The sequence below is a fragment of the Ochotona princeps genome, chromosome X (genome assembly GCF_030435755.1).
Source record: "Ochotona princeps isolate mOchPri1 chromosome X, mOchPri1.hap1, whole genome shotgun sequence".
NCBI classification, from domain to species: domain Eukaryota; kingdom Metazoa; phylum Chordata; class Mammalia; order Lagomorpha; family Ochotonidae; genus Ochotona; species Ochotona princeps.
In genome coordinates, this window is record NC_080865.1 from 20805103 (window position 1) to 20831643 (window position 26541).

The 26541-nt window shown below is 37.6% G+C and overlaps 1 protein-coding gene across 5 annotated transcripts in view; it reads left to right on the forward strand.

Annotated features, from left to right (window-relative positions):
- The window catches only part of DMD (dystrophin), a 1951117-nt gene that overhangs the window by 822880 nt on the left and 1101696 nt on the right, over positions 1-26541 (forward strand). For all 5 annotated transcript variants that reach the window (XM_058659083.1, XM_058659078.1, XM_058659079.1 and 2 more), the window contains one exon: positions 8201-8373. In XM_058659083.1, the coding sequence (XP_058515066.1) occupies positions 8201-8373 (173 nt within the window). The remainder of the gene's footprint in view (positions 1-8200; positions 8374-26541) is intronic.

Genomic DNA, 26541 nt, shown 5'->3' on the forward strand with positions numbered 1-26541 from the left:
CATTTCTCCACCAATCACTTCTCCCTGTGTGTCCACTGGGCGCTAGCTGATAGGCCAGCAATCGCAGCGGGGGAGCATTAGCCTATCCTTGTGACTTCCTGCCTGCCTCCTGGCGGGACAAATCCCGCCTCCTGGCCCTCGGCCAGCCGCCATCTTGCGGCCTCTCATACGCAGGGTCGGCTGCTCCCCACAACTATCTTCGTTTGTCACATAAAGCGAAATTGTAGAGAGTAAAATTGAACAGGAAATTGATATTGCAATTTCTCTTAATTTTAGTGTAGATTTCTCTCCACCAGATGCTGTCACAACAGCCATCAACAGGTATCTCTAATCCTTTATCCTTAAAAACGAGTTGTGTGCTTCTCTGTTAATCAAATCAAAAGGTATTTTAAGACAGTTTTTACTACTTAAACTTCTTAAAACTGTTGTCACTTTCTGTAGATACCAGAGCAATAGTGCAAGGTTTTGCAGATTTAAAAACATACACATTTAAGTGTGTGTAAACCCATTTAACTACAGTACTGTATTTATGAATATGCTTTGTACTAAGTCAGCAACAGCAAAAGAGCTGGTTTTCAGCACTTGGAAATATTTGTGAATAAAGTGTCTCTCGTTTTGATATGGCTAGCAATCATCCATTGTGACAAAAACCACAGGGAAGTTAAAATCAACTTTTTTTTTCTTTTTTATCACTGTATCGACAACTCCTAAAGCAATATTTTACATTTATTAAATATATCTATTGAATGAATTTAAGATGACCTGGTACATCCAGACATGGACTCGAAGATGAGAGAACAGAATAATGCTAATCTTTCAGTGCTGAGACAAAACAAGGAAACAAAATAAATTATTTTACATTACATACTAACTAATGGAGTTAAATCATTCATTCATGTGGATTCTAAAACTGTATGGATAGATCAGTAAAAGACACATTTGCTCTGGGTTTGTTTATCTTGATGTAAAACGTATGTACTTTTCTTGAGAGAGAGGAGACAGTGTTCCCATCCACTGGTACCTAAGTTTGGGGTTGGGAGCCAAATTGGAACCAAGGTCTCAATTCTGTTCTTCCACATGTGCAGTAGAAACATTGCCTGAGCCATCCTCTCTATTCCCCAGGCTCTATATCAGCAGAAAGCTGGTATTGGGATCTAGAGCCAAATATGAAACCCTGGCGCTTGGGTGTGTGATGTGGCCATCCTAACCTAATAAAAGTTTAATGGAGAGGCTAAATGCCAGCTCACACCCTGAATGTTATGGCAATTTATGAATGTGTGTAACAAGAAAGTCACGAGCAATTAAAATTTTTACTAATATTTTTCCTAATGACTGTGTTGCACCATTGTGATGGCATCAGGGCTAGAGATTATGCAAAGTTCTGAATTTCAACATAAAAGACAAATTTCTGTACCAAACATGATTCTTGAGCAAATAGCTCAAATTTCTAAGCCTATTTTCTTAACATTGTAATGAAACCACAGGAAAAATGCATCAAGAAGAGCAGATACACTGTCATTCTGCTGTTAACCATTACACTCAAATAACCAGCAATAGTAAAAGAAAACAAATGGAGCTATCCGAACAGCTGGCAGTGTACTTTCAAGCTTGAATGTCTGTCTGCAGTGTTCATAAAACAACATAACAGATCTTCAGGTTTCATTGATTCCACTCAAAATAAGCAAGTTCAACTCTTCTCTTCAAATCAATAAATACTTATGATGCCCCAAGTGATATGTTTAGCACTGTAAGAGAAAGTAGAGAAATAGGAGATTTATTTCCTACAATCCAAATATTTGTAACATTATTGAATGTACTTATGATACTTATCTACACAAATTAGGAAATAGTAATGTCAAGAACATAACCCACTTGTAATATGTATTATGAGACATGAGTGTAACTGGATTCTTGGGAGGAGTAACCAATGCATAAAACAGGAGCTGTGAGTAGGATTTTACTTATATAGAGGGATAAGACTTAGGTTGAGAGTTCTGACTGTAATTGGAATCTTGACAGCTCCAATTCCTGATACTTATCGTTCAGTATTTGCTAGGACATGTTCTCAGTGCTGCACTCATAGTGACTCATATTATCATCCCATGAGGAAGACACTATTTGGAGATCAAGGTGTATAAAAACTGTGAGTGTCATTTTATTCTGGAGTCTTGGATGCCTAATAACTGAACTTGGAATTATCCAAAAACTACATTAATGGGTTTTAGTCTAAGAGAACTCTAAATGTGGCAGAAGCAGTTGGAGACAAGGAAAACTAAAGAGATAAAAATGTACTAAAGAGATAATTGTGTTACTCATAGGTAGTCCAGTCTAGATACCCTACCTTTTATGTGATTTTGTGTACCAGGATTCACAGTACTGAAATTTACTGGAGCAAAACATCCTAAGCCCCAATATTGGAGGCCACACACTTTTAGTTATCAGTGTACAGTGTTGTAGACTTAATTTGCAGATATATGTATCTCTGGCTAGTTGCATACTCTCATTGATTAAGGGAAAATTTTAAACAAGTTGTGTATAATTCCACTATAGCAACAAAATGTCTTGGCTGGGTTTTCACCAATGTGTGTACTCGCCTTGCTCCTCCTACTTCTTATTGCCCACATACACATTGGTGTAGCCTTAAGCAAAATCGACCTTCAGGATGTCAACCCTCTCCCCTATTTGGCCCTGTTAAAAATGAATCGATGCCACCATTTTGACATCTGACTAATCCCTTTTCCCACCCCATTAAATAAGATTCATTTTAATCAAAATTACAGTTAAGTCTTAGGAATACCTAAGATTATCCACAAAGATGAAACTTACAGGACAGCACGCTGATAAAATACTTATCTTCCTTTTTTTCAGGAGGTATGGGAAAGGATGTGAAATAACCCAAAATGACTCTCAAAAGTTAGATCTCTAGTCCATGCTTCTCTGCTGAGCGCAAGCTTTTATATGCACATTGATTTGGTATTGCCACAAGTATATTCTTTTTTTCCTTGATTCTCTTGTAATTTTCTATGTCATAGTTAGTGGTAGCTGCTTTGCTAATTACTTGTGCCAACATCCTTGGTTTTATCCATGAACTCAGTTTCTACTAACATCTATGCAGTTGGCCAAGAAATTCTAAGGACTCTTCTACCTTACAAGAGTATCCAGAAATCCACCCTGCTGCCACTTGGATGAAAATCTATATCCAGCATAGATGAATACAGCTGGCTGTCAGCAGACCTCCCTCCTTCTTCCCTTCCCCACACAGACCACTCTCAATACATTAGCTCAAATGTGAGGATTAAATTGCTATGTTTATATTATCAATATTTTATCATCAGTCTTAAGATACAATCTTTTAAAATAGAAACATTACTGACACAATATGGTCAGTAGATTTGTTTTTCCTTCAGATAACCATGTCTTATATTCTGTTTGATAAAGCTACATATAATTCAGGATCTTATTTAACTTTTGATGCTGTTGACTAAATTATAATGATGGTATTTTGTCAAATGTTAAGGAGTTAATATGAAGTTTCCTTGTTATATTTATTTATTTACATTTTTTAAGCTGGAAAATGTAGAAAATTAGACATTATAGAATTTCAGTGGGAGTGTGGGGAGGCCAATTTATAGGAACTTGTAAGCATTAGGGAAGGAATTGACTAAACAATCAGCACTTTATCATTTTGACATATTTTGGAATAAAATGAAATATTTAGGGAGAAAAATGGATATGCTATATTCTATACTAATGCTAAGGATTTTTCTATCATCATAGCAACTACAGAGATTTTGTTTTCATTTATAGAGGGTCAGAACCCATAAAGACCATTTATTTCTAGACTAACTAAAACTAAAATTGTAGAGGACTGTAAGAGATCTCAACTCTGCCTTTAAACTATGGAAACTGCTACGAAATTTTCTTAGGCACATATTCCGTTTTTCTGTGTGCAGTGCCTAGGGGATAAGAGTATGTTCAGGGACTTCAAAAGGATTTCCTGCACTCCAGCCAATTTTGACAGTATTCTCAGAGAATGCACCAGGGAGCTATTATCTAGATATCCAGGGAATATGACATCCCCTGCCCTAGTTTTTGCTTTTTTACTTTTCTCAGTTAGGATACAAAGTTTTCTGGCCTTTGCAATATACTGCCCAGCATTGCTAAATCCATTTGTAACTCAATTCTGAGTAATCCCACTGCTTTCCAGAAACTCAAGAGCTGTTCAGAAACTCAGAACAAAATCTGGAAGTTTTGTGAATCCTTGGAGTGTCAGGCTGGCGTTGTGGTATAGTGGATTAAGACACAGCCTATGGTGATTTGAGTCCCAGATTCTCCACTTCTGATCCAGCTCCCTGATAATGCACCTGGGAAAGCAGCAAAACATAGACCAAGGACTTAGACTCCTGTACCCAGGGGTCTCCCTGTGGGAGAATGGAAGAAGCTCCTGGCTCCTGGCTTCAGTCTGGCCCCTCCATGTCCTTGTAGATGTTTGGCAAGTGAGCAAATGGACGAAATATATTTGTTTCTAATTCTTTGCCTTTTTCCTTCCTTCCCTACATCTCTGTAACTCTGCTTTTCAAATAAGTAAAATAGTTCTTTTTGGAAAAAAAATTATTTAGCACTTAAGAAAACAAAGCAAAGACAGTGTAGTGGCCTGCACCATGGCTTAATAGGGTAAGCCTCACCTTGTGGTGCCAGTATCCCATAGGAGCACCAGTGTCCTGATTGCACCATTCTGATCCAGCTCTCTGCTTGTAGTCTGGGAGAGTAGTGAAGAATGGCTCAAGTGTTTGGGCTGCTGTACCCGCCTGGGAGACCCAGAGGAAGCTCCTGGCTCCTAGATTCACATCAGCCCAGCACCTGATTTTGTGGCCTTTTGGAGAGTGAGCCAGAGGATGGAGAATATCTCTTTGTATCTCTCCTTTTCTCTGTATGTCTGCTTTTCAAACAAACAAAAAAAAGCCTTTTAAAAAATCTTAGTTGTGTGTGGCTGTGGGTGGTGAGCTGTTTGTATTTGATAGCCACACATGCGCACACACAAGCTCCCAGGTCAAGTTACAGCTACCTGACATTTATATTCTGATGAGAATGGTACCTCTTCCCATTTCCTTGCATTTTTCTTCAATAGATGTGGTCAGTTTATGTATTATAAATGCTTTAGTTCACATTGAGTTAAAAATGGTATGAATTTGCTCAGCCTGCCACTCTGCTGGCTGATTGAAATCAACTGGAGAAAGTGTAAGAGAAATGTACCTTTGCCATTGGACTTGTAACTAAGCTGAAATGGTGTTCAGGACTTGCCGAATGCGAAGCTGATTCAGATCAAGTGCTAGTGAACTCAGGTTTCCCAGAGCGGGCCAGTTATCAGAAGCTGCTGAGAAGTCCTGGTAGTTCAATGTATCTGGCCTCTGACCTAATTAGCTAATGGGATAGCCTTTAACATTTCATCCTGGGCTCCAGACTCAGTGATATCAGACAACAGTAGTAAACATTTGGGTTAGTAAAAGAACATATTAACAGCAACTTGAGTTCAGTGGTTTTAAGGACGTTGATAACACATACCAAATATACCCTATCACTTTAAATATTTTTGGCGATACCTTTCAGTAGTAGGAATCATTTTTTTACCCCAACAAACTAGTAACTGATGTAAAATGCAGAAAATTGCAATGTAATTCTAAGCTGCTCTCTGTTTCATCTTGAGAGGATGACAGTGAAAGACAGTCTGCCTTGTTCATATATATATAAATATATATATATATATATAATATTTTGAACATGCTGAAATTGTGCTTGATAAAGTCACCCTGGAGCTCCTAGATCATCAATGTTGACTTTTTCCTCCTTCCTGTGGCTGCAATTGACTTGCGGAACGTTTCCTCCTCCTTCCGGGTATTTTTCTCTCTGGGTTTGAAATAACTTTACTCTTCTTTGTCTCCTTTTTTTTCTTTTTTGAAAATTTGCTGTGTTTATTTGAAAAGCAGAATTACATAGAGAGGAGAGATAGAAGTAGAGAGCTTCACTGGGTGGTTCACTCCCCAGATGCCCACAAGACCAGGACTGGGCCATGCTGAAACCAGAAATATCTTCCTAATCAGAATATAAAAAGTCACCTGGTTATAGCTTTGATCTGAGATGTGTTTGCACATATGCATGAATATGACACATACATAAGCATTGAGATATTTCTAAATGGATTAACTGTTCTTTAGCAGAGTTATAGAGAGCTGGAGAGAGATCAAGAGATCTTCTATCTGCTGGTTCACTCCACAAATATGCACAATGAGCATGATTGTGCCCTGTTGAAGCCAGGAGCCAGAAGCTTTATTTGAGTCTGTCATGTGGGTGAAGGGGCCAAGCACTTGGACCATCTTCTGATTTCTCAGGTGCACTAACAGAGAGTTTGATTGAAAGTGGTACAGCTGGGACTCAGATTGGTACCCATCTGCGATGCCAGTATTTCAAGCTTTAGCTTGACCCATCATCATAGAAACAGTGGCCCCTCTTCTCCTAGGTTTGAGCATCGATACTTTGGACATGGCAACTCTTTTCCTCTGTCCCTAATTTCCAGAGATTCATTCCTAAGCAAACTTTCTGCTCGCTCTTGTCACTCTAATAGCATTTCTGGGAATGGTTTGATAATTTTTCTTGCTATTAAAACATATGTAGTTCAGTGATAACCAATTCTAGATGTAAAACTGGTAGAAGACAGTTTTAACCTATATTCATCCATTTCTGAAATTCACAGGATAATTTGTGCTGGCATGTCCTCATTTTCCTCAGATTGCAGTATCTGACCTGTCAGACAAGCACTTTGTAGCAGACCTAAATTGGGGTCCTGAACAGAAATAATGAAGGCTTACCGTTATATGCTGGACATGAAATTTAAAGAGAATAACTTGAGCTTTCATAAACACCTCTTTTTCCCACTGAAATCCATTCGTATTAGCCATAGCCATTTGTAAATTATCATTTCTTCAACCTGATATACATGGCCTAGGAAGACAATAACTTTTTTTGTCATTTAAGGTTCCCATTATGAAAATTTACTTTTACTTTTTAAGGCTGATATTATCTATAGACTTTTTTGCTTTTACAACTTCGTTCTTGCCCTGGGAAAATTCGCCTGCAACATACACAGGGTGTATTAGAATGAGGCAGAAAATTCTCTTGAACTCCCCAGAAGCCACTTTACTTCTGATTATTGTGATGTGTGGCATTTTCTTCAGAACCAATGTTTTTAAAGTTTGGTCAGGCCAGCAGGAAACATCACCTAATAAGCCTAGTCTCCAATTTCTATGTGATTAAAATCATACCCAGTTTTGCCTGAAAATGATCAAGAACATTCCATTTATTGATATTCTTTAAGACTTTTATTTGTATCTAGACATGGTACATAAGATCCCTGGAACCAAGATTGAATCATTAGACTTCCAAGAGCATCTTAGAGCAGGATGTTTATCTGTGAGTGTAGAGATTGAAGAATGGTGGGTGGGGAAAGTCGAAATCTCTGAATGTTTATGAAGCAAATGGAACTTAAGCCAAGAGCGGGGGCGGGGGGGCAGTGTGTGTGTGTGTGTGTGTGTGTGTGTGTGTGTGTGTGTGTGTGTGTGTATGAGAGAGAGAGAGAGAGAGAGAGAGAGAGAAGGAATTAATCACAGTCTTCCATTTATTGTCTCACTGCTCAAATGTCTGAAACAACTGGTGCTGGGTCAACCTTAAACTGAAACCAGGAGCAAGGATTCAGCTTAGGTCTGTGGAAGAGGTAAAATTACTTTGGGGTCGTTGCCACAGCTTCTTAGGGTGTACATCAGCAGGGTACTAGAATGGAATGCAGAGCCAAGAGTCAACCCTTGCTCTCTGCTTTAGATTGTAAGCATCCCATGATACATTCTAACTACTGTACCAAACATCTACCCACGAGGCCTTCTCTTCTTTTGCAATGTTTTCATTTATACAAATGAAACAAATTTCACATATTTCATATATGCAGTTTTAATAACATAATGCAACTTCCCACCCTGTTCTTCCTCCCTGTCTTGCTCCTACCACCCCTCCCCCATCCTCATTCCTTTCTTATTTTTCTTTTTAAGTCAGTAGTTAAGGACTACAAGATGATCTGTTGATCCGGATTATATAGTTTGTCTTTGTACAGAGAGTTGATTCTTTTTTTTTTTCTTTAAAAATTTTGTGATTTCAGAATATAAAAGAATGTATGCAACAACTCTCAGGTCGGATTGATGTTATTCACAACAAGAAGACAGCAGCACTGCAAAGCGCCACAGCTGTGGAAAGGACAAAGCTCCAGGAAGCTCTGTCACAACTCGATTCCCAGTGGGGAAAAGTTAATAAAATGTACAAGGAGCGACAAGGGTAGGTGACACTTTGATTTAACTGAATGATTATATCAATTTCAGGCAAGTCTACAATTTATTTCATAGATCTCCAAGGGGAGAAAAAACTGGGAGGAAAAGATGTTATCATTATTGCAAAAAGGTAAGTGGAGTAATAACAAATACTGGTGAACAGTTCACACTGATGACTGAATTACAGAAATTAGTTTTTGTGATATTAGCCTCATATTGGAGTGTTATATTCTCTTTCAGGTAACATCAAAGCACGTTTGGTCATTTAGCGGAGGTAGTATAAATAGTTGTATAATATGAAAAATGGATCTTTTCCATTTGTGTTCATATTTCTTGTTAGTATGACATATTCATCATAATTAATAAAACACGCCCAGCCTCTCCTACTTTTTTTTACTCCAAACTCCCTGTATCTCTGCCATCCCTACCTCCCTGTATTATCCACCATCATTTGTATTTTGGAGGATAATATTTTATATTTTTCAGTCTCCCTACCCTCACCATTTTTTCCTATGGGGAACTTCATAAGGTAATTTAAAATACTCTTAATTGCTTATCTTATATAAATATTTACCTTTTGGCTACATTTTGGGAGATCCATATACATTCTTTACCTCATATCACAAATAGGTGAGCTTTTTCAAATAATTTTACACTCAAGGTAATAACTTTATTTAGTATCAAAACTAAAGTATTTTCTGATTTCTGTGCTTTCGAGGCAGTCTTCTCCATTATCCCCAAAGGATTGCAACTCAATAGTTTTGTAATATAAGGAAACTGTTGTATTTCTCATCCTTATATTTTAGTAGTTAGTTTACAGCATTAGGATCCTATAAACAGGAAATTTCTAGCATTAATTTCATTTTCCAATGATCATCCCTAATTTGTTCCCAATTTTATTTCATAAATTATTATTTCTCAAAAGTGTAGAAATGTTGTAATGCCATCTCATTTCCTGAAAATGAAATATAGACCTGCTGATTTGGCTAGAATGCCTTTATATTACCTCTGCTCATCTAATTAGCCTCCTTACCTTTCACTTTCTGCCTGCCCCCTACCCTCCACATTCTGCCCTAGCAATATTAAACTGACTTGCACATCCCCAAGTGCTGCCTCTGGACTTCCTGTCCTTTAGGTCTCACCTGAAATGCTATATTTGTCTTTGAAACCTGAAGCTATTGGTTGATCATAACACTTGGGAACTTAGATTATTATTCTGTATGGTAAAACAGTAAATGATGTATGAATTTGAAAATGTCTTTAGACTTGGCAGCTACCCTGTAGAGTAGGTACTGTGATGTGACCTGCCCCCTAGAGCTTACCACATAGTTATGCTTGTTTATTTTTCTGCCTCCTAGACATAAATTTGTTTTTTAAAATATTAATGTTTATTGCAAATGAGAGGTGTTCACAGACCCATGTGAGTGTCTGATTACACTGGAGAGCGTGGAGAGGGGTGGTGTGTGAGATCAATGTTTCTAGTTTTCACTGCAATTTCCGTTGAGCGGGGTGACAGAAGGGAGGTCTGCCACTCTTTGTATCACCACATAGGGATGCAGATGGTCCTTTGATGGCACGTTAGAGACCTTGATGAGGAAAGAATGTTCTGCAGGTGTTACTTGAGTGGTCTTTGTTCTGAGAATGTGAGAGGTTTTTTTCTAAAGTGCCTTAGCTGTCCGTGTCTATTATGTCCGCAGGTCAATGTGCTTGTTGCAAAATTTGACCAGGAGAGTTATGTAACTTGTCCTTTCTATTCTTTGAAGAGGTGCTTGATGTCCTCTGTTGGCTCAGGTATTCTGGCTATCTAGTCTTTCTGTGGCTCTTGGCATGTTCTCTGTTGAGGGGGTGTCTCCTCTCGGCAATTGAGGAGACCCAGTCCTGAAACATATGCTGCAGGGTCATACCAAATGTTTGTAAACACAAATTCTTCAAAGGCCTGTGTTGTAATTTATCCAATGTGCTGATGACTGACAGTGTTGAATACAAAATGGCTGCTTGGTGTGTCTAGATGCAAGCTTCCTTCTTGAAACCTGAGAATATTTTTCCCTGGATGGGCTCATACGTTTGTTTCAACTTGTAAACATTTGGATGCAGGTTTCCTGGAGATAGTTTGTATAGAAGAAAAGAAACTGGGAAGCACTGAGAACATAATATAAAGGACAAACTGTGCTCACACTACTACCATGGCATATGTCCTCGCGGTATCTCACATGGAGTGGTTTTCAGCCTCTTTAGGCTACTCCAGGGGAGTACAGTGGTGCTCATTCCACCATTCCGATGTTCTTGTTTCTCTTTTGTTGTATACTGTAGATAGTCTTATCACCCAGCATTCCAGGCCAAGCACATTACCCCAGAAGTCCCTTCGGAGTTTCTTGGATAGCTCTGAATAAAATGTTTCCGCAGGTATCCACTGCACTGTACTGAGTAGAAATTATACTCTGAATTTGAGGCTTCTCCCTGCCTTTACTTAAAAGTCACCTTTAGATGAAAAGGCAGATTTCCTTCTTAGTGGGGCTGTACACACAGTTCCCTTTCAGTTAACATGCAACACTAATCTGAAGTAGAAAGCAGAAACACTAACGCCAGCCCAAGGCAAGAGGAATGGAAATCCTACCTCAAATACGATGTCATTTATGTTTCTTTTAAAATGTTAATTGTCATATAATTATTATAAATCTTTGTGGTCATTCCTATGTCTGGGAAAGAAAGAAAAATAATAGAGTACCTCTAATGCTCATAGATCTACTCTTTCCTTGCCCAGAGTCAGAGAGAGATCCCTATATTCACTCTAGTTGCTTTCATCTAGCAATTGATCAGAGACTGTTCAATTTTCTTTGACTTTTTTGTCTAAAATAAAACTGTTTAAGCAATTGCTTCTGAGTATGGGCTATAGAATTCAACTGGTTTTGTAATTATGACTTAATTGACGACTAGCTTTGTGCCCTAGAGCAATTTTTGTAATTCATGTGCTCTATAAGCTTCTGAATAAAAAAAGTTTCTGAGGTGCAAGGTTGTTATGGGGATAAGTTGGCATAATACATGTACAGTACTAATGGATTGCTAGCATATACATGATAATTGCTCAGTGATGTTGGCTATTTTGATGATGGAAGTGATAGTCTTCTGGCTTCCATAATTCATTCTTACATTCTTTCAAATTTCCCCAAGCACCACAGTGAGATGAATTAATCTCAGCACTTGCTTTGGGGAATTTAGTGGACAATGAATCTGTAAAATAAAAGTTGACAAATGTAAGCCATGCAGAAGGCAAGAAGAGATTGCTGGAGAGTAGAATGGAAACATGTTTTTCAGACTCAGAAAAAACCAATTGTCTATGGGTCATTCAAAGATGATCTCATTTATAACAACAGAAAGTGACTCTGATTACCATAGTTAACATTATTGAACTTATTAGGAAGGTATTAGCTACCCTATGAAATAGGCAAGGAAGATCAAGATAGAAATTTAACAATGGATGGAAACTATTAGGGAAAACTAATTTAGACAAGCAGAAATGCACCTACCATCAAAATACAAAGTAATTCTGAATTATGTACTGCTGCCATGGCTCTGGTCCCCTGCTACCCCATGGTCACCATTGTCGACACTGCTTATGACTTCTTTGTCAAAAAGTCGAAATTACTACTTTTGTATCATTCACTCTTTAATTAACATATCTTGCAAAAACATCTAAGGCAGAGATTGGAGAGTGTGTTGTGTGTTGTGTGTGTGTGTGTGTGTGAGAGAGAGAGAGAGAGAGAGAGAGAGAGAGAGAGAGAGAGAAGCAGCTAGTATTTTTCTTGTGTGTGTCTCCGAAGACCATGTAGACTCTGTTGCACCTAGCACCTACTATTTGCAGTGAAGGAAAGCATAGGTGGTGCATATTATGTGGGCATGTCTTACCTTATTGAAACTCCATTTATCACAACAGGTGGCAGGCTACATTCTGGTAGAGAACTGTACCCTAATCACTCTTGTCATAAGACAGGCTTAGGTCAAATAACTACATTCTGATTTACAGGAGACTCAGGAAATAACTGTCTGGAATTTGGTCTATTTTATGGTAGTAGCCATAGACTTGTGTCTCACTCATTGCCAGATTCTTAAACATTTGGACAAAAAATGTCAAAGCTGCATTTACGCAGGTGTCATTTATGTCAGTGTCAATAAAAATGTGCACTTTCATTGGCTATTACAGCTTGAGTTTAAGTCAAAACACTGTGAAGCAAAAAAAGTGATATATGGATAATTTATGTATGATTCATAGATATTTTTGTGTTTAATAACCTGTTATTACAAAATGATGTAGTACTGGCCACCCTAAAATTTTGACCGAAAACAGTAATCATGTCAAGATTTCTTTGAGATTATCTGGCCCAATTTCACTTTGGGCTTGATAAGGAGGCTTTTCTTCAATATATAAATTAGCTGAGGTAGGCTCTGGAATGCGTTTTATGGAGTTTTTTTTTAAAAGATTTATTGTTTTAATTGAAAGAGTTACAGATATAGAGAGGGAAAGACAGAGAGAACCAAGAGAGAGATCCTTCATCCACTGGTTCACTCCCTAAATGCCTATAATGACGAGAGCTGGGCTGATCTGAAGCCAGGAGCCAGGAACATCCTTTGACCCTTGGGTCATCCTCCACTGCTTTCTCAGGCAACAAGCAGAGTGCTGGATCATAAATAAAGCAGCAGGAATGTGATCTAGCTCCCATATGGGATGCTGGCTCAAAAGGAGGAGTATTATCTTGCTGCACCACCATGTTGACCCCTGTAGAATACGTTTTGATTAAGGTCTGATACTTATGTCTTTACTCAGGGCTCAAGATAAAGGGATGGTGCCATGCTTTATGCATAATGGATAACCAGAACAAAATACAAGCTGAACATCTCAAGAGCATTTTTTGTCCTGTGCTGGTCTATTCAAGTCAATTGGAATTCCTTCGGCAATAGCAAATCACATGGCCAAGGCTCCTGTCGATACAATAGGAAAGTAACCTTAGTATAAGGGTAAAGGCATGGATATTTTCTGAATAGCAATCCAAAATATTAGAGATAGGTAAAAATTAATAATAAAGGACAGTTTGATCATCTCTTTTTTAAGTCAGAGAGAGAATAAAAATCTTCCATCCATTGATTTACTTCCCAGATACCCATAATCACAGGGACAGAAATTCAAAATGAATGCCTCCCATATGAGTGGCAGGTACACAACTACTTAAGCCATCAATGCTGCTTGCCACTGTGAACATCAGCAGGAAGCTGGGATGGAATAGACAGAGGAGTCAGGACTGAAACCAAGGCTTTCGGATGCAGGCAAACCTACCAGGGTCTTAACCACTATGCCAGATTTCTACCCCAGGAACAGATTTTTACCACTAGAGCAAAAACGTAACATTTTTTCCTGTTTATTCATTTTTTAGGAGATAGAGTTAAATCCTTACTGTATTAAGTGAGTTATCCAAACATTTAGTGAACAATTTCCATGTATCTTTTATTATCATATTTAGTTCTAACAGCTTTGCATATTTTAATCATAAGTTACAAATAAGAAAAATACATTAGAGTCTCAAAATTGCTAAAGTATAAGTTCCTAGACCACCACCAATCACAAAATTCATGAATGTTATCATTGCAAAGCTCACCCTTATTAAATATCATGAAGTAAAACAGGCGTTACTCTTTGGGTAAGGGCAAGAGTGAATAGTACCGAACTATTCACCCGTTGTCTAAGATACTTCAGTACCTGTATTCCAGCAACTAGAATTTCATCATGTGTCTCAGCACAAACATACCTCTTGTAAATATTAAAATGTTTGCTTTCCACAGATACTCTAACTTTCATAAATAATCAAGATTCAGGGCACAAATTGTATGAATTCACAAATAGATAACATATTTATTTTAGAGAAATATTGAGCTTCATGGAAAATTAAGGTCATTACTGAATTCTTACTTTTTCATCTGCTTCTTGGTAAGTTCCCCACTGCTCCTAACATGCCACCAAAGGAAACATGTAAAAATTCAAAATCCAAATAAGATCTACCTAGTATTCAAAAAGCTGAGTCTTTGCCTTCTTTCAATAAAAGCTTAACAAGGGCCAGCTACATGTCACATGTACTCTGCTGTCTGTCCTTTTTTTCCTTCCCTTTTCTTTCTTTTTATGATGCGAGGGTTTTAAAACACCTTATTAAGATGTCTCTCACAAACTAGAAGTAAATTTATTAAGAGGAAAAAAACCTTTAATTTGCAACACAAGTAAAAAGCACCAAAGAGATAGACATCATATTGTTGAACTCAACTTCCTGGTTTCCAAGTGTTTTAAACCATACGCATGTAGCTCTATTAGAAACATTCAGAAGGAATACCAAATCCAAAGTGACTCCTGAAATGACACCTAATAAAAAGCAGTGAGTGCATCGCTCTCCTTCCTCAGGTCCACACATAGACCACAGTCACCAAGCAGGAATCTTCCTTTACCAAGAAACCAATTCTAAGATTACATACCTCACACTTGCTTTTTTTGGAAAAAAAAATTAACACTAAAAGAGAGTAGGAGGTAGACGCTACTAATTGAAAAATAAATCATTCTTTTTCTTCAGGTGGTTTCAAATGTTCAATATTTTAAAGATATTTTTACATAAGTAGCATATAGACTAGTTTGCTTTTATGAGAAAAATGTACAAATTATGGGCTAAATTATACTCTTGCAGATTGGGCTTCTTGTTAGAGAAGGGGTGCATTCCTGGCATACAACCTGATAACCACAAGGAATGAATACAATAGAAACTTCTCTGTTCACACACAATTTGCATATTCATTGTTCTTTAAGCCTCCTCAATTGTTCTTCCACTGACAGGCCTGAAAAATCTTCTTTTGGAACCTAATTCATGTTCTTTTCTACAAATAAATTCTCAGAGAGTGTCTTTCTGATACCAAATTGACTATCCTTCAAACCATTAATGAATTTCTTCCACAGCACAAAAGCATAGTCCAGTTCACATTAGATAATAAATGTGAAATCCATGCTAGACTACAAATTATGACATAGCCATAAGATATCTTTATCATGTAACAACACATTTCTTGTCTAATATCATGAAAGTGGAATTTAAAAATCAGTAGTTCTCTTAGAATTCTATTTAGTCAGATCTTTTTAGGAGGCCCTCCCATTTACATTATTATAAAATCAAGATGATTCAGAGCTTCAAATAGGATCAAAAGGGGACATAAGACCCAGACTATTGAGTCTTTCTTTTTTAAGATGTATTTATTTTGTATTGGAAAGTCAGACATACAGAGAGGAGGAGAGACAGAGAGGAAGATCTTGCATCCAATGATCCACTCCCAAGCGGCTGCTACTGCTGGAGCTGAGCCAATCCGAAGATAGGAGCCAGGAGCTTGGAGCCTCCTCTAGGTCTCCGATGTGGGTGCAGGTTTCCAAGACCCTGGGCCGTCCTCAGCTACCCTTCCAGGCCACAAACATGGAGCTGGATGGGAAGTGGGGCTGCTGGGGTTAGAACCGGCATCCATATGGGATCCTGGCATGTGCAAGGCGAGGATCTCAGCCACTAGGCTACCACACTGGGCCCAAGTGTATTGATTCTTATGATAACAGATTTTTAGAATAAGAAAATTTAAAAAAATAGAGAAAGCAGCATAATGACATTTTTCAAGATCTACTTTTGATAACAAACATTGACAAGTAAAAATTATGAACACTGTGTTACATAAAATAAAGCAAGCATGAGAGAACATTTATTGTATGAGTTCATTTTTATAAAATTCAAACATAGGCATGCTGGGAATCCTATGTCAGTTGGTGGTTATCTTTGTGATGAATTTTGATTAATGGGAAGGAGGATATTACTAGTGTATTGATAATATCATTTCTTGATCTGGCTGTTAGGTACATCAATGTATTATCTTTAAGAAATTACGTTTATGAAACTATGTAATATATTTACTTTTGGTGTGAACGCTTGTTCAAATCAAATTTATACTTCAATTTTATAATATGCACTTTTTAAGCATAGGAAAAGCATAAAATCAGAACATTTTGAGAAAAAATAAGTTTAGTTATGGACAACTATGCTGCATTTTTCTGTTCTGGGCATTTCTTCATGGACTCCTGAACACATTTTTCATTGCTCAGTACAGACATTCAGAGCAGTCTGGGAGCATACTGCTTTAGAGAACTTCTTTTTCAAATGCATCCTCATTATTCTGAGTACCACATAGCAATAAGATGCTGAAAGCTGGCGAGCCTAGCCTGCTGCCCAAGACACCTCTCCATTGTGTAGTTTCCTGAGTACCAAGTCCACAAGGTTAGAGCGCTCACAACTCTAGCTTATGTTTTTACTGCTTGAAGGAAAGCAAGACAACAAAAGGAAGGAAGAGAGCAAAAGCAGGAGTAGAAACAGAAGAAGTTGTTTTAAAGAGGAAGTCCTGCTGTGAGTCACCTCTATGTTCAAATTGTAGGGAATGAGCAATTTCTTCTGTAAGACCACTCTTAATGCAAGCATCTCAGAAGTATATATTAGTTCAGAATAATTATTCTACAAAGGCATTCAATAAATATTTTTATATCCTGTCAGGGTAAGTGAAATAACCCTATACTGTCCAGAGAGGAAAGGAGTAATATATTAAACCTCAGGTCATCACTGTACTGTTGTATCCTCTAAAGTATGAGCTAGAAGGACAAATACATGGGCTGGACGCCTTTCCACAATGGTTTGTTCTTAAATAAGAGATTCAGCTATAGCGAAATTAGCACCCTTTTGTATTTGTTACGATGCTCTGTGTAGTTGGGAAGATGCAGGATACGCACATACGCAAACAGTGTCAACTCAGCAAAGCTAGGCATTGCACTGTTAGTCTCTACCAGCTTCTGAGATTTTAAGGCCTGATGGAGTTTTCATTTTTTTTCTTCCCAAGAAGTAGTATAAGAATTAATACATAATTCTTTTGATTTCTGATTTTTGATTAACAAGTAAGAGGTAAGGGAAAAAATCATTTTCTGAAGATAGCACCATTTATATCTCACTCTGAAATTGTCATTTTACTGTCTGGATGATAGGATTCGGATGCATTCATTCCTGGAGACTGCAGCAGAAGATGCAATAAATTGAGGGAGAGGTGATACTGTATATCTGTATTCCACTTTTTAGATGGTTGAGACTTCAGTGTAGGGAAAGACTTCTTTTCTGTCATTATGTTAAGTATCCCTTTTCGAAAATCATTTTTTATTAAATAACTAATTAAAGCAAATGTACTGCCATGTGTGGCAGGAAATATCCTTATAAACAGACATAAAAACATACTTGCAATTTCACCCGAACACTGAAAGTATTTCAAATTTATCCCTAACCTTCAGGTTTTCCCACCAGACATCTCCTTCACTTTCTGCTGTCCTACTTTGGTCTAATCGACTAGCAATACTTTACACATCCTGGATAGAACAATCCACCTCAACTTTGTTTGCTTGCAAATTGCCCAGTAGAGTATACCCTGATAATCAATACTATGATGATAATATTATGATAATGACAATCAATACTATGATGATAATATTATGATAATGACAGTAATGAAAACTGTAATTTTATAGCATTAACATGCCACATGACAGAAATAAATCATTGCAAAATTTGAGAAAAGCCAATATTTTACTAGAAAAACACTTTCTATATTTTGTCTTCAGCAATTTTATCCTCTGTTTAATTTTTCTGCCATTTCTGTTGCCTCAAGTGTTAGTACTCCTTCCTTTGGAAAACTACTTTGTGTTGCATGCTTCTCTGTTTAACCATTTGCATTCCTACCCAAGCTCTGTATAATCTAGCCTAAACCTTACTTATTGTATGTCTCTCTCACTGGCTGGTCTTAGCACTTTGTGCACCACTGAGAAAGTGATTATGAGCAAAATAAAGAGGACCCTTTGTTTCTACTCAGCAGCCCAAAATGAGTTGTATGATTCGACAGTTGAGGCCAATTACATGAGAGTTTTAGCACCAAAAGCAGTGCTTTGAACTACAAAAAAGAATAACTTTGTATAATTAGTATAAAGAGACATTTCATTTTAACATATTGAATGTCAAATATCAGCCTGTTAAAAAAGGCAATTTAACAACAACAATATCCTTATTCCATAATTGAGATTTTTCTGCAACTTTTAAAAACATACATCTTACAGGACACAATACTATTTGAAGTCGATACCTTAACTAGCCCTTAATTTATATTTACTTGTTTACTTATAATTTCTTTTGAATTCTTGTTATGAGTGTGTGATGAAAGAACTCAGTGATGGAGATCTGTTATATTTATTTGATTATATTTCATGTTAAACTTCGTGGAATAGACATTTGTCTCTGTCCATCACTTTATCTTCTGCATGTTCCCATTGCTAGTGCAAGACACTCTAGAGTTGCATATTGATTTTTCCATGATCACCATTTTATACAGAATTGTTTGTCTTATGTCTTCAGTATTTTCAGATTCTTATAAATCTTCACAGTTCACGTAGAGGTTATTTTAAAACTTGCCTCAGATAACATATAGACTGGATATAAAATTCACATAATCTCAGAATTAACCTTAGATCAATATCCTGAACCTTTTTCTCAAAGTGATTGAGCATTTTGCTCCCCAAAGTGGTTATTGCCACACATTTCCATGCTTTGCCATAGACAATTTTAGTTCTTTGTTATATAAGTGGACTATGTTTACTTGTTATTCTAAACAAGCTTGTGAGTTTAGTATTGTCAAAAGAGAAGTCTAAGATAGAACCAAATTTTGAGTCTATTAGACTGGCCTGATTTTGAACATAAAACCCCTGTTTGACCACTTACTCTTATTTTTGTTAGGTCACACATTTCCCTTTGCGAAATCTAAAATTTTCTTGTCTCCCTGGAGTAGCTGAGTTTTTCAAGAAAAGTTACTATAAAGCAAAACTATGTTAATTTTCCTGGGAACTCTGTTTTGTCAGTTATAATTTGCTTTGGCCGAGAGTAATAGAGGATCAAGGCAGCAATGCCTTAAGTATTCAGAAATATGTTTCTTTTATTCCTAAACAAAGCAAAACAAAACAAACCTGCGAGTGGCAGTTAAGGCATGGTCACAGTAGCCCTGTTCGTTCTTGGTTTCAACCCAACTATAAGTGGTGGACATTCATCCACATGTTGCAAGGCAGAGCTCCTACCACATCTTCATTCCAAAAATAAGGAAGGGAGGAGATGCGAACAGGCAAAGGATGCATAACATTTGTCTTTTTCAGAAGTTTCCTGGGAACTGCCACATCATATAAGGGATCTTCAGAATTTTCAGGATAAGTATCATGGACTTCCATTTTCTGGAATGAAAATAAAAACTTAGCACTTTGTTAGACAGAGATAGAGACGAATTGACACCCAGAGCTCGTATTTACTGATTCACTCCCTAAATGTCTACAATGGCCATGGCTGGGCCATGGCTAAAGAAAGGAGCCAGAAATTCAATTCAGGTCCCTTTTTTCAATGAGAAGAACCCAACTATAGGATCTGCAATGGAGGATGCAGGAATTGGGAATGGAGCTGGGAGTCTAAGCTATGCCTTCTGACATGGGAAATGAGCATCTAAGGAAAGATACACAATGATTCAATCGGTTTCCGTCCTGGCAGCTCCACTTCCCATCCAACCCCCTCCTTGTGGCCTTGGAAAGCATTCGAGGATGATCCAAGACCTTGAGACCCTGTACCTGTATGGGAGACTTGGAAGAAGTTCCTGGTTCCTGGTTTTGGATCAGCTCAGCTGATGGAAGATGGAAGATCTTTCTCCATCTCTTCTACCTGTATATTTACCTTTTCAATAAAAACAAATAAATCAAAAAAGATAAGTCATAAATGCTAGACCAAATACTTGTTCTTACACTAATCCTTTTTAAAAAATTTATTTTTATTGGAAAGGCAGATTTACAGAGAAAAGGAGATACAGAAACAAAGATCTTCCTTCACTGGTTCACTCCCCAAGTGTCTACAACAGCCAGAGCTGAGCCAACCTGATGTCAGGAACTGAGAGCCTCCTCTGGGTCTCCCATGCAGGTCCCAAAGCCCTCGGGCATCCTCCACTGCCTTCCCAGGTCACAAGCAAGGAGCTGGATGGGAAGTTGAACAGCCGGGACACAAACCGGCACCTATAGGGATTCCAGTGCATGGAAGCTGAGAATGTAGCCACTGGGCTATCATGCCAGGCCCGTTACATTTGTCTTAATTCCATGTTTCCATGAACTTTTTCCAGTACCTGCATATTCTATGCTTCCTTAAAGGGCTAATGCCTCCTTTTAATTCTAATGTCAGCTTCTAAGTTATTTAAAGTTGATGAGTAAGTTTGACTTCTTAACCATTCATATGAACATTATAAAATGAGGATCTAAAAGGTAAAATTCTGAAAATGTACTGAAATTTGGGAACATTCATTACCTTTTCTGGACATGTAGGGTAACCTTTTATAAGAAAAAAAGCTTGCATTTTAGCAATATCTCTTTGCCAGGCACGACTTCGCTTACATATATCATCACATTTTCAAGAGAATCTTATTTTGCAGATGAAGAAATTGAGGTTTAGAAAGAATAAATAGAATAATTTTAACATACTCACGGGAGAAATCTGTGCCACAGCTGATATTTTGACTTGAGTTATGAACTCTCATGTACTGCACCCCCCTCTTCCGATGCATTTTGCATAGGATTTTTTAAGCTCAAGGATTATGTTCTTTTTTTCCAGATGTTATTTTTCAGTAGCAACAATGTGGCTACATATAAAAACTTCTTAAACACGCTTGTAACTGAAGCCACAGTGCCTAAAAAGATGTTTAAAATTCACAAGGTAAAGTTTTCATGTTTAATATCTGAATAAATAGATCAGGATAAAATAAAATGCTTGGCAAGCCAAGTGGGAACGTGTAATCTGAAGTACTCAAAGAGTTCTGACCTGTTTCTTAGCAAAATTTCCTTCCTTCTTCAAAATTCAGTGCTGGCATCATCACTTGGAATCCTCCCATAGTTTAAATTATTTAATTCTGTAGGGTTTTACACTTCACTATTCATATTTCTCTTTTGGATTCTTATCACAAATCTTTGTCTAAGTAGATCTGTGAAATTCTGTACCATTTAATAGAAATTTTGTTGTTACTGGAAAGGTTGTAACAAGCAACTTCTGTCATCCCTAAACCAAATATGGTATGGTTCCATCATAGTTTCACAATACATGCTGATTTATTTTTATTGATGGGTTCTTAAATGTACATCATAAAGTACTCAGAAGTTCTAACAAATTGGAATGAGTAAGTTTCTTAAGAAAATCTTGGGTACCAGGGCTGTGGTGCAGTAGCTCAAGCTGATGCATGTGGGTGCCAGTACAAATCCTGGCTGTTCCAATTCTTATCCTGCTTCCTACTGATATGAGAAAAGCAACCAAAGATGGCCCAAGATCATGTGTCCCTGCCTCCCACGTGGGAGACCCATAGGAGGCTCCTGGCTTTGGGCTCTTCCTGCACTAGCTATTGTAGCCATTTGCTGAGTGAACCAAGAGACTGAAGATCCATCTCTCTCTCTCTCTCTGTCTCTCTGTCTCTCTCTCTCTCTCTCACTCTCTCACTCTCTCTGACCTTATTATGCTCTTCAAACTATAACATTTGTGAGACATAGTCTGTCAGAGAGAGAAATATACTGATAAGCTCCTAAAGTCAACATAAAATTCTGTGGAAGATTGCTTGCTTACTAATTTCTATTTTTTGGGGGGGATGCACAGAATTTGTTTTGATTACAGAGTTCTAATACTTGAAGAAAATTGGTTTACACTGTGAAAATTGCAAATTCTTGCCTATGAGATTTTTCACAAGAATTATTTTTCTTGTTTATTTTATCTCAATTAAAAAAATATATCATTGACCTTCAGTTCAGCATGATAGCCTAGTGGCTAAATCCTCACCTTGAATACTCTGAGACTCCATGTGGGTGCCAGTTCATGTCCTGACTGTTCCACTTCCCATCCAGCTTCCCACTTGTGACCTGGGAATGCAGTGGAGGATGGCCCAAAGCCTCAGGACTCTACACCCACGTGGGAGACCTGGAAGAAGTTCCTGACTCCTGGCTATAGATGGGCTCAGCACTGGGCTTTGCAGTCATTTGGCAAATGAACCTGTGGATGGAAGATCTTTCTTTCTCTCCTCTGTAAATCTAATCTACCTTTCCAATACAAATAAATAAATCTTTAAAATATATATCAATTACTTCCAGGGAAAAATCTCCATGACAAGCCAAATTTGTGGTTTTTAGGAGATTTTCCACTTGAAACCACAAATTATCAAATATACTTTGTAATTTCCTAAGATGATTAGATCTTTATAAAATTTACTATTTAAAAGGATATAAAAATGGATATAAAATTTTTAATCTGCTTAGTTTCCATTGAAGTTTTTTTTTTTGCTTTTCTTTACTTGCCTTTCTCTATTATTATATACTGAAGTTATATACTGAAGATAATCATTCTGTACCTTTTGTTTTGATGGAATTTGGGGATAAACAGAGGTGTAATTCTATAATCCGTATGGTTACCTTCCATAAAATGTAGCAACCTACCTAGGATATAGATATTAACACTCTTTTTTTTCATATGCTCCCACCCCCCATTTTTATTAACGATCTCCCAGTAATGTAATAAAGTTCCAGGGTCACTGTCCATTATACTTTACCAATATCTGTCAGTATTTATCAACTACCAGCACAATATTTCTGTACAACATGCACACCCAAAATGACATCAAAATGATATATGCACAGAAATACTGTGAATCCACTCTTCCTCAGCCTCTGGAATTGTAGGCTAGCTGAAGAGGTCTGATTAATGAGTCTCACTCTGGGTTTCAGGTTGTAAGGACAGTAGATGTTAGGGGAATATTCTTCCACAGCAGAGATCCAAATCTCTTGGAATAGCAAGTGAAACCATGTGATGCTTCATTTTCACTAGTCACTGCTCGTATTTCTCAAGGTGCAAGGAAATACCCTGTGCCCAGTGTGAAGTCATGTCAAGGGTATGAATGTATAATAGTAACACAAAACAAAATTGAGATTTAGAATTTTAAGAAAATGTGCCTCTTCCAGTTTCCCACAAGTTCTCTCTTTAATCCTGTGTTAAACGTCTTTGAAATCAAAATAACTGTAATTTTATAATGTAGATTCCTAAAACCTCCTGGAAAACATGCAATATTAAAACAAATCTTCAGTCACAGTTTCATTTACTGACTTGAAAGTGTCTCTGTGCTCCAGTGTACTTGGATGTTGGATTTCTGAAATACATCCTGACTTTCTGTACCCAGCTTTCTGCTGCTTAACTACCATAAGCTGACTCACGGGCTCCTAGTATACTCTTGAAGGAGACCATCTGGCTTATGTCTCTTGGCAAAATTTGTTTTAAGAAACAAGCAGCTGCATGATGAAGAAAGGATCTTTGTCTAACTGTGGTAAATCAGTAGGCTTACAATACACATAATAAAGTGGGTTTTTGTTTTTAATCTAAAGCAGCATCTATGAAAGGGCTGAATTCTTTCCTCATAACTAAAAAAAAAATCCAGTGATAACGAGATCACTCTATTGAACTAATGACTGAGCAGGTTAGTATTATGAGAAAAAAAAAAGAAAATGAAAACCAGTTTTTGAGTAGACACAAGCTGTTAACAAACATTTTTTTTTGTATGTTGAGATTATTTTGTTAATTATTTACATTAAGATTTAAGGGTACCTTAAGTCTATGTTCTGTAGTTCTGAACATTAATTATTACATAAAAATTAACTGAATACTGGGTGTTTGTGTATCCAGTTACAACAACTGTCTATTCTAACAGGAATATAGGTTTTATTTTTTTTTTTGATAGCATGAATGGATATTCTAGGCCAATTAAATGCTTTTCCTTATCTGTATCTATGAATCAAACTAGTCATTCTTCAGCTTGCTTTGCAATATAATAATGGAAATTTTTGGGTTAATAGTGTCTTGGTTTGGACTTTTATGTAAAAAGTCTCCGAGACAAGGATTTGAAATCAGATAGCTTATTTGGGCACCGATCTCAAGAATGATGTTGAAATTGTGAAAAGGGGAAGACAAAGTGGCCTGTAAAGGATAGTTTATGGGGCGGGGTTGGGGGCGATTGTATCTTGGTGTGATGGCTCGGTTGGCTAATCGTCCATATCCAAGTGCTGGAATCCCATGTGGAAGCCAGTTCGTGTCCCAACTTTTCTGCTTACTATCCTGCTTCTGGTGTGGAAAAGCAGCAGAGGATAGTCCAAAGCCTTGGGACCCTGCCCCCTCATGGGTGACCCAGAAGAAGCTCCTGGCTTTGGATCAGTTCAGCTCCAGGCATTGTGGCTATTTGAGGAGTGACCCAACAGATAGTAGATCTTTCCCTCTGCCGTTCCTTTTCTCTGTAGATCTGCATATCCAATAAAAATAAATAAGAATCTAAGCAAAAGAGAACTTTGTTAAGCTGCCTGCCACTGAAGGAGGATTTTGTGGAGAGATTTAAGAAAACTGTGCCTCAAAAGCAGGGATGAGGGCTGTGAAGTTCATCTTCCTGCTGTATTGGCTACTTTTTAAAAGGCACGCTACTCATGGCATCAAGCTATCAGTTTCTTTTTTGCAAGTACTCCTAGCTTGTCTTGTATTTGGCAGTAGCTGCATTATTTGTTGCGAAGTTAAACTTCACATTAAGACATGTAGTTAGTGGCTACCAGACATCAGCCAGAGAATTCTGGGTTGTCAAGATACGAGAGAATGGGAGAGCTGGCTCCAAAGGGATCTGCTGCAGCTTGAGGGAGGAGCATCATTCCCCTAGCTAGGACTGCTGTACTTCCCTAGCGAGATGTTTACTCTGCAGATTAAGTGTGCTTCTTGGCTGGATCCCCAAAATTTTCTTGATCCCGACTTACCCCCTCCCTTTTTTTCCCTTATAGTCGAATACTTGTGTAGCTTTGTCTTTTGTTCCTTATCGCTTGGTTGTTAGCTGCCATGTGCCTTTGTTGCTTCTATGCACTTGCTTCCCGCTTTGAAGGATTGAATTTGACTCTAATTTTTAAAGGGCTTAGTCGTTAGTTGCTATTAAGTGAGTCTCACAGCAATGACTGATACAGATAACTAGAAATTAATGGTCATACACACAATCAAATTAATTGTAATTCTTGGATAGGATAAAAGACTTGAACTTATATATTTCTACCACCAGTAAAGCAACTAGTTGGAAATATTTCTTTAAAACATTAAAAATATTTTGTGTTACCTTTTTTCCAAACCCTTGGAAAATGTTTTCCACATTATTGTTCTCTAGCTTCAAAGGGAAAATTAGGAGTTTGATTACTTTTCCATGTCCATGAAATTCCCTGAGGTTTCAGCAATGTGATTTCATTAGCAACTCTATGCATACTGTTAGACTTTCACACTTCATTTTCAACATTTTCTTCTCCTTATGCTAAAATCACAAGCAGTGGCTTCTTTTCCACTAAGATCTATTTCTTTTTATTGGAAAGGCAGAGTTTACAGAGAGAAAAAGAGAGATAGTGAAGGTTTTCCATCTCCTGGTTTACTCCCCAGTGGCCACAGAGGCCAGAGCTGAGCTGATCTGAAGCCAGGAGCCAGGAGCCTGTCTGGGTCTCCCACATGGGTGCAGGGTTACAAGGCTTTGGGCTGTCCTCGACTGCTTTCCCAGGCCCCAGGCAGGGAGCTGGACAGGAAGGGGATCAGCAGGTACATGCACCAATGCCCCTATGGGATGCCAGTGTCACAGGGTGAAAGATAAGTTGGCTGTGGTATCTTTGCACTGCCGTCTCTAAAATTTTCACAATGAAAATTCAATAAGACCAAATGTGTAAGTGTAGGAAAGTTATTGGGAATGGCAAAAAATAAAGTAGTTCTCATGGAAGATAGATGATGAAAAATTTATGCATTAGTTAATGTTACCTGATAATCAGAATTCTTTTTCACATGGTGATATAGCTTTGTGGTGATGACATGAAGGCTCATAGTAATGATGAGTGGTCCAAAAGACCTAATAGATGACACTGTAACAGACACCAAAACCTTTGAACTCAATTAAGAAATAATAATCCCATGTTCCTAGGCTAGTCATTTAAAAAAAAGTCTGTGTAATTCTA